Source organism: Oryctolagus cuniculus, chromosome 7 (genome assembly GCF_051225735.1).
Source record: "Oryctolagus cuniculus isolate XC-2025 breed Fujian yellow rabbit chromosome 7, ASM5122573v1, whole genome shotgun sequence".
Lineage (NCBI taxonomy): Eukaryota > Metazoa > Chordata > Mammalia > Lagomorpha > Leporidae > Oryctolagus > Oryctolagus cuniculus.
This window is the reverse complement of record NC_142873.1, coordinates 75,736,566-75,753,247: the sequence shown is the minus strand read 5'-3', so window position 1 is coordinate 75,753,247 and position 16,682 is coordinate 75,736,566. Positions and strand designations below refer to the sequence as shown.

General features: G+C 39.9%; 1 protein-coding gene across 9 annotated transcripts in view; it reads left to right on the top strand.

Moving 5' to 3' along the window:
• Positions 1 to 14,197, top strand: part of LOC149125609 (uncharacterized) — a 126,471-nt gene extending 112,274 nt beyond the window's left edge. For all 9 annotated transcript variants that reach the window (XR_016237170.1, XR_016237172.1, XR_016237173.1 and 6 more), the window contains one exon: positions 13,577 to 14,197. Coding sequence is in view for 4 of the 9 variants with exons in the window: in XM_089337040.1 (XP_089193166.1) it covers positions 13,577 to 13,805 (229 nt within the window). In the remaining 5 variants the exon portion in view is untranslated. The remainder of the gene's footprint in view (positions 1 to 13,576) is intronic.
• Positions 14,198 to 16,682: the final 2,485 nt, after the last annotated feature.

Genomic DNA, 16,682 nt, shown 5'->3' with positions numbered 1-16,682 from the left:
GATGCCTTTAATGTATGCACTAGAAGACCGTTTCAAGATCTCATATTTTGTCTTGGTAGTGCAGATTGTTTAGGAGGATATGGCTCTTGTTTATCCTAGCAATATTCTAGATCACTTAAATCAGCTAAATGAGAAAAGGACATTTTGTATCTTATACTCTTCTTCTATGCTTACAGTTTCTATTAGAATGTTTTGTAGAAGCAACACAATGCAAAATCCATTATTCAGGAAACTATAGGGATGTTGTCCACCTCCATCTCATTCCCTTCTTATTCTGCTACTCCTTTAAAATTTATTTAAAAGCCCTTCATCTAACTATGAGTTTACTGTATTACTCATGCATTCAATTGATTTTCCATTTAGAAAGGCTTCTTACATTGCAGAGACTGAAACCATGAACCATTATATACTTCCAAGTAAGATCCAGAACTCTTTGGAGAAATTCTGGCCTCTGGCACAATATTTTCCATCATAAGAGTTTAGCTTCCTGTGATCTCAGTGGTATTTAACAATAAATTCTGAACTACATGTTTAGCAAAAGCAGTGAGAAAATGGATGTCAAGTCCATTAATCACAGATGAAAAAAATTCTCTGGGTTGGAATGTCAACCAGGCATTAGCTGTGCCTTGCACTATAAAATCTATTCAAATGACCTCCTGATTAGGTCAGCTTGTCTTTCTGCCCTGGGATATTTTAGAAATAGAAACTAGCAGTTAAAGCTATAATCCTTTATATATATTTATAATACTTTAGGTTGTATGTAGTAGATATTTGGTCAAAGGATAGCCATAAGCAATTCCTGTGTAGTATTTTGCTCATAGATGTCAGCTTCACCAAATCGCATACAAAACTGATATAAAACTGTGTGTTATGTAAAGTAAATATGTCCATTAAATAAGATGTATTTCAGAGTAATTTAAAATAGCCTGAAAATATACATTTGTAAGGGATAGATTTATTTAAGATTGATTTGTGGGAAAGTAAAAGTAAGCAAAATGGTGCTTATTTCTTATATTCTAAAAAAAAGGAAGCACTAAAAATTTTTCTTGAGCTGTACCTATCAATAGTGATATGGTAAGAAATCTGATGTTGGCACTTGTGACTGCAGAAGCAATGGAGTGGTAGTAACTGAGCCATTTGAAAGTTACAAATGCTCATTTACGAATTCCTGGTGTAAATGCACAGACACAGAACCAAGTACGTTTACAACCTGTGAATTACTAAAGACTTGGGAGGCAGAATCCTGTCCCTGGCAGATGCTACCCACATTCCTCAACTCTCTCGGTGGCTTTCAGAAGCAGAGGCTGCTTCTGGAAAGGTGGAGAATAAAGACTCCAATTGCTTCAACTGGAGTGGTTTTGAAATGAAATGCATTTTAAAATGTGCTTTAGTGTCCCTGCAAAATGATGCCATTGTTGTATTTGTCATATTTCTGTTAAAAACGAGGCATTTACACAGCCATAGAGATATTGAATGAGGAAGGAGAAGTGGGAGATGTTGGAATGTTCATTGATATTTTTTTCTTCCTGGGCACTAGGAAATTTAACAGTTAGCATTCACATTGACAGAATGTAGAACATTTTCTGAGAAATGCCAGGATGCCCCACCCTGGGAGGAACCAAGGTTGCTTTTCCCATCATGTTAACTTCTTGAGTGTCACATTCAGAGGGTTTCATCAGTGTGGAGGGCTATGATGGAGGAGGTCTATGGAACCATTTGCTGTGAACCTAAGTCTATCAAATGTGATAGGCAATGGACAGGAATAACATTATGCTAATGGCAGCCTCTGCTGCCCAACCATTTTGGCACCCAGAGGGACGGTCTTTTCTCTTCCTGCTCTGTATATTCCAGTGTAAATATGAATCCTCAATAGACCTCCCACCCTCTCTCCCGTTCCCACACCTCTCAGCCTCCTCTGCCTTCACTGTGAGAGGAAAACTTTCAGACAGGGAAATTGAAACAACCTGCTTGATCCCAGCCAATCTGTTTTGATTTATACTTCTGAGACAGGATAGAAACAACACTCAAAAAAATCAAGCACCTTCCCATCCGACATGTATCCCTCTATCTCCAACTGCAGGTTGCTACACTCATGACTCAAGATTTATCAGGTTGCCTAAGTGGTAGATGGCGATACAAAGAAGAATACAAACAAGTGAAAATATGTTGAAGAGAGCATTTTGAGGGTGGGGCAAGGCAATGAGTTTGGGCTGGGACTTGGGTCATGCTGCATTCCGGATATCAGGCAGAATCAAAGGTGCGAGGGCCATGGCTGCCCCTCAGTCATTCTGATACTCTATGCTAGTCAATAGAGAGCCAGCCGGCAAGCCTTTCAGTGACTGCAGAATTCTGAGCTGTAAGACGGGAGATGAGGAGTAGCAGCAACAGAGGGGAAGAGAGAAAAAGCTGACCATGGCCTCCTGGTGCAGTAAGTCTCAGCCAAGAGAGCAAGAAACCTCAATGCTGAATTGAGTTTGGAGAATTAAATCTTAGACAGCATTGGACATTTTAATTACAGATATGACAGTTTTCCTATTTAAGCAACTTCAGGACATTTTATTACCTAAGAGTAATAAATGAAGAGTTGGAATAGTCTTCCAGGGGCAAGAGAAGAACTAGTGCCATTGGAAACTTGGTGAGACAATGGGCAGGTGGCCAGGATAAAACTGCATTTTTTTTAATCACTGTTCCTGAGTTGGGAGTCTGCAAGAGGGAGAAGAGAAAGGCTCAAACTGAAGCTTGGCCAAAAACAACATTAAAGAGCTGGCAATAGCTGAAAGTCATCTTTGGAGAAGGAATTGCTAGGAAATAAGAACCTCCATTTTATTAAAGATTCAAGCTTCCTAAGAATGGGTTTGTTTTACCAATTGTATTTTCAGGCCAGTCAACTGAAGCTTTACAGAGGCAATTATTGTCCCAAGGTCATATGATTGGAGCATGGCAGGGCTAGAATCTGGTGTCTGCAGTGACAGAAATTGAAACCACTATGCTAACTAATCCCTAAATCTTTGAAAAGCAAATCACACATTTTAAATCATAATGATAATATAAATGAAAAACCAAGAGTGCATTTAGAAGCAAGACTTTAATGCTGAGCATTTCAAAGACAGGGGTGATAAGATTCTGAGGCTGACTCAAAGTGCCACAAATAAAATTGGCATATGATTCAAAATACTGTAAGAGTCAAACCCTAATCCCAACTGGTGTCTTCTTGCTGATGTTTACCACAAAGTGGGCAGATACTCAATATGGGAACTGAAATCAGTTGAAAATCTGCAAGAACTGTAGCCACCTGCTTGCTTCTGCCATGGCCCTGTCTGTGGAGGAGGTACAGGGCAACTGTGTAACTGTTGCTCCCCACTCTGCACTAGCACCTCTTTTGTAGTTTTTTTTTTTTTTTTGATTGTGAGTCATTGTTTTGAAAACTCTTGTAAGAATAATTTTACATTTGTGATTCAATTATGTGCTGTCATGAGGATCTTTAAGCAATGCACTCATTAAAGAAAATGAAAACATGTCCTTTATAGATTACTTCTCCTACTTAAAAACGTGCTTGTGGAGGGAAGCTCCAAGCAGTTTCAAGTGTAAGATTGGCTTGTCATTTGAGTTTCTATTAATAATGACATGTGATGAAGAATCAGGACATGCCAATGCCTGCGAGTGTGCTGATGAGGTGGGCCATGGGCACCACCGAGGTCTGGAGCTCAGAAGAGTGACTTGTTTGTCCTTCTTTTGTTTGTGTGTTTGTTTTTTGACAGGCAGAATGGACAGTGAGAGAGAGAAACAGAAAGAAAGGTCTTCCTTTTGCCGTTGGTTCACCTCGTAATGGCCACTACAGCCAGTGCACCGCTCTGATCCGAAGCTAGGAGCCAGGTGCTTCTCCTGGTCTCCCATGGGGTGCAGGGCCCAAGGACTTGGGCCATCCTCCACTGCACTCCCGGGCCACAGCCGAGAGCTGCCCTGGAAGAGGGGCAACTGGGACAGAATCCGGCGCCCCGACCGGGACTAGAACCTGGGGTGCCGGCGCCACAGGCGGAGGGTTAGCTTATTGAGCTGAAGCGCCGGCTTGTTTGTCCTTCTTAAGGACCTCTGTCTTCCCTGATTCAGTATTCACTTAAGTTTTAACCTTGGATTTTTTTTTCTAAATATCTTATGGAGCGGTAACAGGGACATGGTTCCTTTGCAAGCCAGCTAACCTCTGAGATGAGAGAGACCAGTCATCGCCCTAAGTTTGTTTTATTCTGCTTTTCCATTTTCCATTATTGCATATTCCCCCAAAAGCTGACTTTTTCTAAAGAATGTCTTATTAATTTTCAGGTAAGTAGACCCATCTCCCCCTTTTTAAATCCAGTCTTCTCTCTCTCTCTCATTCACTCACACACACACACACACACACACCTGACACCTGAATTAATAGTAAAGAGCAGCTGCTTTGCATGGCATTTGCCCTGCATATAGACCTGACCACTGAAGGAGGAATTTGTTCTGACCCTAGCAATACTTGTTATTTGATTTCTTAAATTAATTTTTTATTTGTAATCTCAGGTTTTGTTGACCTCACAGAACCCTCTGAAAGAGCAATCAGACAGCTGACTTCAGTATGTAGACAGGCCTTTAGAGAAAAAGAAATAATAGTGTGTCTGATAAGCCAAGTTTCAGATTCATATTTCAGAGGTCAGAAGTGCAAATCCCATTAAGGTTGTACCTATGATAAAATTTCTTTCAAGCTCTAGTTTTTTATATCGTCTTTCATTTGGATCTATGATCCAGAAATTTCCTGTATTGGGGGAAAGTGGGTTATAAAAACAAATATAATGACCGCTAAAAATAAGATTTCATTACACTAAGTCTCCATTGATTTCCATAAGAAACAAAAGTGCAGAGGTGAGGGGCCAAATCTGGAACTTAAAAACAGTCCTTTGGAAAACAAGAAGGACCAATGTTACCAACAGAATTTCTGCTGGAGTCTATGACAAACTTATTTGATTTTGATAAGCTCTAGTAATTGGTGTGAAGAAGCTTAGGGAATCTTAGAGGAAGAATGACCAAGAAAAACAAATGAAAAGGAGTTCTTCTCTTGGCTGTGACTTTCTTGCTTCACCTTTAGTTGACTTCAGTTGACTGCTGTCATCTGTAGATAAGGAGACTTTGGATGTGTCCTGCTTCCAACAGTCTCCAAACTCACCTCCACAAACACATGCTTCCTTGCTTTTATCACTCTGTGATCTTGAGCAATCCCTTAAGAGAAATAGGGCTCAGTTTCCTGGTTTTCTTGAGAGTATGACAAATAATTTCAAAGGCATGTAATAAAGTAAATAAATGATGACTGTGAGTAGAGCTGGACTCTAAAGTCCTATGGTAAATGTGATAATGCATACCTCGAGAAAATCTATTCAGAGGGCTTCATTTATTCATTGTAAATTTTAGAGACTGAATATAACATGTCCCTAAGCAACATTTGATCACACCTGTACTAGATCCTCTCTGAATTATCTTTAAGATTGAACTTTATGAATAGCTGCAGGGCTGTAATACAGATTGTATTTTCTCTTACTTTTTCCATTCCCTAAGACTCATGGACATCAGGAGGTCTGTCTCATCCTGCTTCTTTTGCAATAATTATTTAACATTCTCTTGTTTTGTAGTCATTGAGATTGAATCCTATTTCCCCACAAACCTCTACTTGATATAGAAAAGTCTATACATGGATTCATGCTATCTGGTCTGGGGTAAATCAGATTTGAGAATATGATAAATCAACAAGCCAACTGAAGTCTTGGCATTTAAAAGACATGCTACTACAGTCAACTAGCTGGCTCTATCTCATGGGATATTGTCTTTTCTCTTTTTCAAGTTGAGGAGTGGTGAACATATTCTGCAGTTGCCCCTTTTGAGTCTATGCAGGATGGGGAAGGAAACACATCTGAAGGTCATTTATGTAGTCCCAACCATCAGACTCCCTTGAAGACCAAAGGCCCAGATTATTGATGTCTTAACTGGTTGACAGTAAATGATGCCTTGATGTAATAGCCACTAAAATTCAAAGGGTTATTTCTATCTATATATGAAAACTGAATCCAGAATCAGGCAATTATACAAAATACAGACTTTCTACTTTTTGAGATGTGAGATTATTTCATATTATTTTAGATCATCCTTTGGGATTTTGCTTGTACAAAGGGTTTTGTGGTTTTGATATTTTTTACTCCAGATATGAATCTAAAATTTTGGGCAATTAATTTCAGGTGAGTGTTGACTAGACCAGGCAAAGTATTCTGCTAGCATTTTGAATATTGACTCCTGAGAATGGGATTGTACTTTTCAGTCTTTTGACACTCTTGGAATTAGAGATGATTTGGTGATGAGCCTACTGATTTTTTCTGAGTTATTTCAATAAGAATACATACAAGAAAAGGAGATGCAACCTCCAATCTCTAATTCATAGTCATTAATCATGGACTTGTTGGTTCTCAGTTCCAAGCATCCTTCTTTACTGTTCAGGCATCCCGGGCATTCTTATAGAGCCCAAATAATTGTTATTGTCTTATCTACTACCATATAGTTCCCCTCCTCCCTACTCTTTTCAGGGGCACCAGTCTCTCATTCTGCTGTTGCTCCCTGGTTATCATAGGTCATCAGCCCTCTGGCCATGACAGCCTTTCCTGGGTGACCTTGTAACATCACTGACATTAGCAGGGATCTACCACTTTCTCTTCTAATTATCCTGTGCTGAAAGGAGAAAAGGCTTCTTTCCCCTTTAAGGTTTTTAATTTCTTAGGTCACAGTATAGGGAGGATAGACTCCCTGAGTTCTACTCACTGGCACACTAATCTAGCATTATTTCAGTATGTTTGCTGTTTGATACATTCACCTTAAATTGAGTTTGAGAGACAAATACAGAGATGTTTCATAGAGCTACACACAAATCATTCCTCCAAACCAGTGTTTCTTTCAGGGTTTTTGGAGTGGGAAAATTGGAGCTTTCCTTAGAATTTATTGATAGTGCTGTCCCACTTCTTTTCTTCCCTCTGCTCTTTCCTTCTTTTTCCCTTCTCTTCTTCCTTCTTTCTCTCACCCTCTCTCTTGATTCCTAATAGATGTATGGAGAAAACGATTGGAAAGGGATCCCTTAGCTGGAGGGAGTGAAGACAAGGAAAGTTCAAGTGCCGCCAGCCTTCACAATGTTGCCCCCTAGAAAGGGTCTCACTGATTTCCATAAGATGGAGGAGGGAAGCATTTGGCTCCACCCTTTGCTGCCTGAGAGACTGGGAGGCTGGTGGAAATTTTTTGCTACCACAAAGATGCCTCTGCTGGAATAGACACTTAAGGGGTGAGACATCAGTATGTAAGGGGGCTAGGGTAAAAAAAAAGTTTATTTTTTTCTTCCAGGAATAACCAAGAGTGGGGCCCGTAGCATAAGATGAGGAAAAAGAACAAAATGTAAGCCTTGATTCTTAATTTATCTGCCTGTCTCTATGGGTTTAAATGAACCCTTATGAATGAGTCCCCATTTTATTGTTTTCTAATTAAAACATATATACATATATTGAATTTTCAGACTAGTAAAGCATTTATAATACTTTAATGAAGGGCATTGTTTTCATCTTTATTTACTTAGCAGCCTAGTCAGGACCAACTGAGAAAGGTTGGATGTGGTCAAAAGAAATTTATGAAGAGTGGCTATTAGGGGATAGAGCATACGTATGCAGACTGTGGTTAAATAACGGTAAGTAGGACGTGTTTATTAAAATGATGCAGGGATTTTATCCCTTCATTCTTGATGTCTCTTAGTACCTGACATTATACTGCTATGGTTTCCATGGAAACAGCACACACTCTTCCTTTCAGCTGACCTGAAGTTCAAGCCCTGCTGTTGCAATAGAAATTCTCAGAAACACTTCCACTTTTATTAAAAACAAAAACACAAAATCTATGCAAAAAGTGAAAGCAAAAAAAAACAGGGTAAGAAAATCCATTGACTGTATTACCGAAGAGAAAAGAGAATGTGTAATATTTTCATTAAGACAGAATCAAGAAACAATTCACTGCGCTGGAGGTTGAGAGTGTCTGTCATTTCCTTCCCCTAAATTACCTTAGAATTGATCCTCCTGAGCCTGCCTTAACATCTGTACCTTTCATTTCTAATTCAATATGTTCTACTATTTTTAGTTTTCTGGAAGTATCTTTTTCACTGATTTAAGAATTTCCTTCTCTTTGATTCACAAAAAGTGTTGATTCAATTTACCCATTGTGTCTTTAATAAAGGGAAATTAACTTTATGGTAGAATTGCTGAAATAAGGCATTTCACATGGCCTCCTGTCCACAGCATCCTTCTGTCTGGCTTATTAGCTAAAATACTTTTTGGTCACAAGAAAACAGAAAATGTAACTTTTATTGGCCTGTACAAGCTGAGGATTTATTGACTTTTGTCTCCCACAAGGGTCTGGAGGCAGACCCTTATCTGGATTCTCGGACTGTTCTCTTGGGGTTTCCTACCTCTGACCTTTGTGTGCTGACATAGTCCCCAGGCCAGCTTCTATTCTGCAGCAAAATGTCTGAGGTAGTTACCCAGGTCATATCACACAAGAGCAAGAAAAGGATAGTATTTTCCAGAAATCTCTATCAATAGCATCTTCACATCAACAGTCTGTAATTGGGCAGGATCTAGGATTGTATTGACTGGCGTTGGACTGAGTCACATGTTTGACTCCTGGGTAAGGTAGTCAGGTCCTCCGAAGTGTGATAATGAACTGCATGCCAGAGGTAAGGATATCAGGGGACGATGCTGTGGTGCAGTGGGTTAACACCCTGGCATGGCGCCGGCATCCCATATGGGTATTGGTTTGAGTCCCGGCTGTTCCTCGTCCAATCCAGCTCTCTGCTGTGGCCTGGGAAAGCAGTGGAAGATGGTCCAAGTCCTTGGGCCCCTGCACCCGCATGGGAGACCTGGAGGAAGCTCCTAGCTCCTGGCTTCTGGCTTTTGGATCGAGACAATTGGGTCTCTCTCTCTCTGCCTCTCTTCTAAAAAAATTAAAAAAAATACAATAAAAAATAAGGATATCAACATAATATGTGGGGAAATTAACACAAGAAGCATGAATGTGTCTTAGAGAAACAGCCACTGTCTGTAGCAAAGGCTGGTCATACTATCACTACAATTCTCAGATCCTTTTTACCATGACATCTAGGACCTACATGTCCGTCACACAAGTATAAGTGAACCTCTTTATAATTCCAAATCAAATATCAGGCTTGAAAGGCATGTTGGATAGAGTGAATTCTCACTTTCTTTTTTATTCATTAAAAGTCTCAGCTTAAATCTATTAATGTTGCTGCCTGCCCTCTTAATCACATTGCTTTGTCTCTCTCTAATTTTTCATTCTTCTGAAACACCACTTTTAAACATATTACAAAATTTTATTTTTGGTGTGTTTATTGCTATTATGTATGTTGTTTCTTAATGTTCATTGCTGTACCCCAAACACTGAGGGGGTGACTGTAATATAGTATATGTTCAGTAAGTTGAAGGCCGTAGTTGGACTTGGCTGGATACTTTGTGGTTATTCGCTAAGGCCATTTCCTTGATCTGATTTTAGACAACTGGAGATGCTTCCCAAGTCGCTGTTTCTTACTGACAATTCTTATTTATTTATTTATTTTGACAGGCAGAGTGGACAGTGAGAGAGAGAGAGACAGAGAGAAAGGTCTTCCTTTGCCGTTGGTTCACCCTCCAATGGCCGCTGCGGCTGGTGCGCTGCGGCCGGCGCACCGTGCTGATCTGATGGCAGGAGCCAGGAGCCAGGAGCCAGGTGCTTTTCCTGGTCTCTTGAAGTTGTATTCCTGGTAGCAGTAATGCCTGTCTGAGTTGGACATTCTAAAGAAGGTTTGATTCTTGGCTCCTGAAATCCCTTTACTGTTAAGAAAAAGAATGGTAAGATATGTGGGTGACTTCAAGAAATTTGTGGAAAAATAATGGACTTACAAGGTAAGTTTATTTTGGTGCAAAAAATGTTCAAATCCATGCATAGTTGTTTATAACACATACTTGCCATAAAGACTTAGAAGATCCCTCATATACATGGGTTTTAAAAAACATTTTTTGCACCAAAATAAACTTATCTTTTAATTCCATTTTCGATGAACTTTTTAGAGTATCTTCCTCCTGACAGGCACAGTTCTATTGTAAGGACTGCAAATCTTGGTTTCAGTCAAGATTATTCTGGGCTTGAAGGAGTTAACTTACAGTGGAGAATTCTTCTGCTGGCTGCTTAACATGCCAGTGGGTATCAGGAGCTTGTCTTCAAGCCTCTCAGACAATTTGCAGTTTAATGTCAACTTTAGAAGAAGATGTTTTTCTCAGTTTAGGGCAAAACCCACCTGTCTCTCTGCAGTGGTTTTGAGCCTGAGTAGCAGTGCTCCTGAACTACCTAAGTAGTTTCCCCAGAATGCAGGCCAGAGGCAAAGGCTAAGTTGGGGAGGGGTCTTATAGGGACATCTTCTGCTCTGGGTGGCTGCAGAAGAGTGGTGAGAAGTCAAAGCTGCTCTCTTGTGAGGAAGGCTAAAATTCACAGTGCTGATTAGCTTGTTGACACTTAGGTCACTTTGATTGTTAAGGGCATGCAATAGCTCTCATTTCAGCTTGATTGACTTACTGAGTTTTTTCCAGAAGTCATACAAGGGGTTCCAGTTTGGTGTTATGATTTGATTCTTCAACTCTGTGGTATCAGATAAAGGCGCTCAGGGCTCCACATATCTTGCTCTGGACAGAGCTCGATCCAGCAATTCCAAATAAATGCCTGGGTCCTGGGCTTTCTTGCTCTGAATGTGGAAGCCAATGACATTCAGAAATGGTACCACTCTAATAAACATTTCTATTGTATTATGAGTAGCCCTCTCAGCTAGGAATCAACCTCACTATGGTGATGTTGCAAAAGGTTTACATGGTTTTCTCCATCATAATTCTCGACTTAACGGTTCATTATAGTTATCTATGTGGTTACCTGAACCATTCGCTCTGCTCAAGTAATGGTTTGTCAGGATTATCAGCAGCAGGGTCAATAGCAGAACTTTGTAACACCACGTATATCCCAACTTCCAACCCATCCAAATAGTCTGGCCAGTGAGCTCAGTCCGCCGGCTCTGTTGAAAGAGCTATCTGTACTGGGATATCAACCTCTAGACCCTTTCACCTTCTGTGGATTAAGTAACTAAACACTTTCCAGAGTCTTCAGCTGTCCTTTCATTGTCTAATTCTCAAGATGAGCAAATTGTTTTTGAGGGAGGAGAGTGTCTACGGCCATACCACCCTGAACGCACCCGATCTCATCTGAGGGAGGAGAGTGACTTGTTTAAGTTTACATGTAATACAAATATAAGCCAATCAAATCTACATGTTGTTCCATGCAAAGAAATATAATTTTGGATTTTTTTAGTCTTTCAAGGAACTGACAAAGAGAAAAAAGTACATTCACAACATTCACAAAACATGGCTACAATCACCATCTCACCACACTGCTTCCTTTCTTAGCATATGTTGCACAGACTACAGCTGTGACTCCATCTTCCTGTCTATTTTGCTTCCACTACTCTCACTGAGAATGTTTTAAAAGTCAGGAGGAAAAGGCAATGGGGATATTTTCTGCCTCCCTTATCTTCCCTTCTTTCTTTCCATTTTTTTTTTTTTGTACTGACCATCCATGTTGAAGCAATGTTGATTCTTCTGCTCACTTTGTGTGGCTCTTCCATAATTTACTTTTATATTCAGCCTGTTTTCTCTTTCTGTCACTTTCTCCCTCTCTTTTTTATTGCATGTGTGAGAGTAATTTTCCATTATACTGTTATTTCCAAAGGTCTCTGACAGGGTGGCAGTAAAATGACACAGCTAAGTGATACAGATTTTAATGACTTAATGTTATCATAATTTCTAACAGAAACTTAACTAGGGGCAGGGGTGAAGTTCTAAAATATATAAAAATGGAAAATGGATCATAGAAAAGATGGTCATGAAAAATTATTGTGACAGAAAAGTAAGCAAAACATGGAAGGACAAATTTAGGAAAGAAGGGTCCATAAAATAGATGCTATTGGTAAAGGGGGGAAAGTCATGAGAGAAAAATAACATTTTGAAAGTATGTCAGAAAGGAAAAAAAAAGGATGACAAATGGAAAAAGCAAATAGGAAATTAAAGGAAAAGGAAGGCAGGTTTGGCCTTCCTGACGAGGCAGACTTGGTGACACAGGGTAATAGCAGAAAGAATACTTACAGTAATAATAGTCAATGAGGAAAGACAGCTCTGAGAAGCAATGTGTTTCAGAATATCCAGAGTTGGAAAATCACTGCAGAGCACAAAAGAAGAGAATGGAGGGAGTGCAGGCCAGCTTGCAATTATTTTTGAAAGCTCATGGAAGACTACTAGGTTCCTAGGAATTCATAAAAGGAAAGGCAGCACAATTTTTTGTTTAATTTTCAAAGTATAATGGAAATGTTTTAAAGTAGGTCACGGAGAATGCATGGATTTTGTGGCTTCTCTGGTCCAAAAGTAAGTCTTGAAGAAACTAATAAAACAGATAAGTGACCAATGCATGGTTAGCTTGCCCATTTGTTAAATGTGGGCCTCTAAGGGCCTTGGGTCAGATGTGCACCAATTGCCACCTCCCCCTTCCATGTGTGCCATCTCAAACATTGTTATTCCTAAGTTGGCTAAAAATGAACCCATAACAGGCTCCAAGCTTGTTCAATCATTTCCTGCTGAGGATGCATGAAGAGGACTTCACTTTCTCAACCCTGTGTCATGAGCTTGTCTGGGAGGAAGCATTAAAAGGATGAGGCATGACTCTTCATGTTCTTTCTTCTTTATATTTAAATCACTATGAGATTTAAAATATAGTGCATTGATAAAGCGTCGGAAGTATCATAGGTCAGCTGGTCAAGAAATGGTTGCCATGGGAAAGGTCATTTATTACTCCCAGTTCCCTGGAGGAAGGGTCTGTCCATGCCATGGGAGGGGCACATGCGAAGAACTGCAGGAAGGGATGGGTTGGGGCATGGTAGGCAGGCTTGGGGCAGCCACTCAGTGATTTCATCAGGCTGTAAGGCACAGAGCTTATCCCTGTTTGCCTGACGTCTGGTCCTAGGATGATTGGGACAGGCATGTGGTGACGCAGCATCTGAGAGCCTGATAATGCAGGTTGTTGGGGGTGAGGGCTCTGGACTGTAGTTTATATTTGAAATTGTGCCTCTGGGAAGGAGGGGTCCTTCTGAGGACAGTGGTGGTCTGAATGTTTGCATTTCCCCTAAATTCATATGTTGATAGCCTCAACATTAGGGAGATCATATTAGAAGGTGAGGCTTTAGAGACTGATTATGATAGGAGGGTAAGGCCTTCACAGTGGACAAGTGCCTTGTAAAGGAGGCCTTTCTCCCTGGGCAGGATGTAGTAAGAAGACAGCCATCTATGAACTAGGAAACAGGCTGTTACCAGGATTCAACCACACTGGCACTTTGATTCTTCCAGAACTGTGAGAAGCAAATTTCTGTTGATTATAAATTGCCCAACTTATGTTATTTTTTTTACAGCAACTCTAAGGAACTAAGGAAAGCAGAAGCCAAGGCAGAGGGATTCAAGCTTACTATTCGGCTGTTCAGAGTTTGGCATGGCCAGCACAAACGCAGAGAAGAAAACATCAAGTTTATTGCTGCCAGAAACATGGTTATTCCACTCTGCCTCGTGGTCATGGCTGCATGTGATGAAAACATTTTCAAGTGCAACTATAAATGTTCAGACCCACTGTGCAATTTTGCATGAGTGAGAAATAAAGTTTTGCTGTATTAAGCCAATGAGATTTGAAGACTTTTTTGTAACCACAGCATAACTTAATGAATCTTCAATAATACTCTACTACAATAATTGTGGGAATCATGTGAGGTAACTCAAGTAAAACATTTCCTGACAAGCAATATAGTCTCAAGCATTTCATTATCTGCTAATCTTTGTACTACTTGCTATTATTTCTACCTAGAATGTTCTAAATGTTTCTTTGACTTCTGATGAACTATTATGTGTCTCCAGTATGATCAGTTGACTTGTAATAAGCAGCTATGTGCTTTCTATTCTTTACCAGATTTGTCCTCAACAAAAGAGTAAGATGCTTGTAAATATGCTATTACTAATAATACTAATAAATACTATACAGATTATTATTATTGATATATTCATTTTCCTTTTTAAATATGTAAAAACTAAGGTACAGAGAAGTTCTCAGTTAGCTCAAGGTCACATAGTTGGTAGGTGGCTGAGATAGGAGTTAAGTTCAAGTCAGACAAGTTCCATTTTTAATCCTGATGGCCATGTTACATCATCTGGCACTTCTGGGGCACCTCACAGATTGGAGAGATTAAATAGTGTCAATTGTTAAATCAACAACAGGAGTCACTGTGCACCTGCTCCCCATGTAGGATCTCTGTCCTTAATGTGTTGTACTATGCAAATTAACGGTAAAACTACTACTCAAACAGTACTCTATATTTTGTATGTCTGTGTGGGTATAGTCTGTTGAAATTTTTACTTAGTATATACTAAGTTGATCTTCTGTATATAAAGGTAATTGAAAATGAATCTTTTGACTCTTAGTCCTTTCATTATGATCAATTGTGAACTGAAATTGATCACTTGCAGTAGTGAGATGGCACTGGCACATGCCACCTTGATGGGATTGAATTGGAATCCCCTGGTATGTTTCCAACTCTACCAATTGGGGCAAGTCAGCCCGAGCATGCCCCAAATTATACATCTCTTCCCTCTCTTATTCCCACTCTTATGTTTAACAGGGATCACATTTCAGTTAATTTTCAACACTTAAGAATAACTGTGTATTAATTACAGAATTAAACCAGTCATATTAAGTAGAACAGACAAAAAAAAAATACTATGAGGGATAATGTATTAAGTTGTCCATTAGCAGTCAGGGCTATGCTGATCAAGTCACCATTTCTCATAGTGTCCATTTCACTTCAGGAGGTTTCCTTTTTGGTGTTCAGTCAGTTGTCACCGATCAGGGAGAACATATGGTATTTGTCCCTTTGGGACTGGCTTACTTCACTCAGCATGATGTGTTCCAGATTCCTCCATTTTGTTGCAAATGACTGGATTTCGTTGTTTCTTACTGCGGTATAGTACTCTAAAGAATACATATCCCATAATTTCTTTATCCAGTCTACCGTTGATGGGCATTTAGGTTGGTTCCAGGTCTTGGCTATTGTGAATTGTGCTGCAATAAACATTAGGGTGCAGACCGCTTTTTTGTTTATCAATTTAAACTCCTTTGGGTAAATTCCAAGGAGTGGGATGGCTGGGTCGAACGGTAGGGTTATATTCAGGTTTCTGAGGAATCTCCAGACTGATTTCCATAGTGGCTTGACCAGTTTGCATTCCCACCAACAGTGGGTTAGTGTCCCTTTTTCCCCACATCCTCGCCAGCATCTGTTGTTGGTAGATTTCTGTATGTGAGCCATTCTAACCGGGGTGAGGTGAAACCTCATTGTGGTTTTGATTTGCATTTCCCTGATTGCTAGTGACCTTGAACATTTTTTCATGTGCCTGTTGGCCATTTGGATTTCCTCTTTTGACTGCTAACACCAACCGATAGAATAAATAAAGGGGAGAGTGATCCAACATGGGAAGTGAGATACTCAGCAGACTCATAGAATGGTGGATGTCCTAAATAGCACTCTGGCCTCAGAATCAGCCCTAAAGGCACTCGGATCTGGCTGAAAAGCTCATGAGAGTATTTCAGGCATGGAAAGCCAAGACACTCTGGCAAAAAGATCTCTGTGAGTGAGATCCCAGTGGAAAGAACAGGTCTTCAAAGAGGGAGGTGCCTTTCTCTGAAGGGAGGAGAGAACCTCCACTTTGACTATGACCGTGTCTAAACAAGATAAGAGTCGGAGAACTCAAGGGGCTTCCATAGCCTTGGAAACTCATGACTGGAGCATAGGGAGATTACTGATGCCATAAACAGGAGTGTCAATTGGTAAAGTCAACAACAGGAGTCACTGTGCACTTACTCCTCATGTAGGATCTCTGTCCTTAACGTGCTGTACACTGAGGCTTAATGCTATAACGAGTACTCAAACAGTATATTTCACTTTGTGTTTCTATGGGGGTGCAAACGACTGAAATCTTTACTTAATGTACACTAAACTGATCTTCTGTAAAAAAAAAAAAAAAAGAAAGAAAGAAAGAAATTATCAATTCCCAACTTGACTCTCACTGGGATTAAACATGACAATAGGTCTGATCTGATTTCATCATCATTTAAAAAAAAATCATCTATTATTTTTCACTTTATGTTTCTGTGTGGGAGCAAACTGTTGAAATACTTACTTAAGGTATACTAAGCTGATCTTCTGTATATTAAGATAATCGAAAATGAATCTTGATGTGAATGGAAGGGGAGAGGGAGTGGGAAAGGGGAGGGTTGTGGGTGGGAGGGACGGTATGGGGGGGAAGCCATTGTAACACATGAGTCGTACTTTGGAAATTTATATTCATTAAATAAAAGATAAAAAAAAAAAAAAAAAAGAAAATGAATCTTGATGAAGAATGGGGTGGGAGAGGGAGTGGGAGATGGGATGGTTGCGGGTGGGAGAGAGGTTATTGGTGGGGAGGGAAGCTGCTATAATT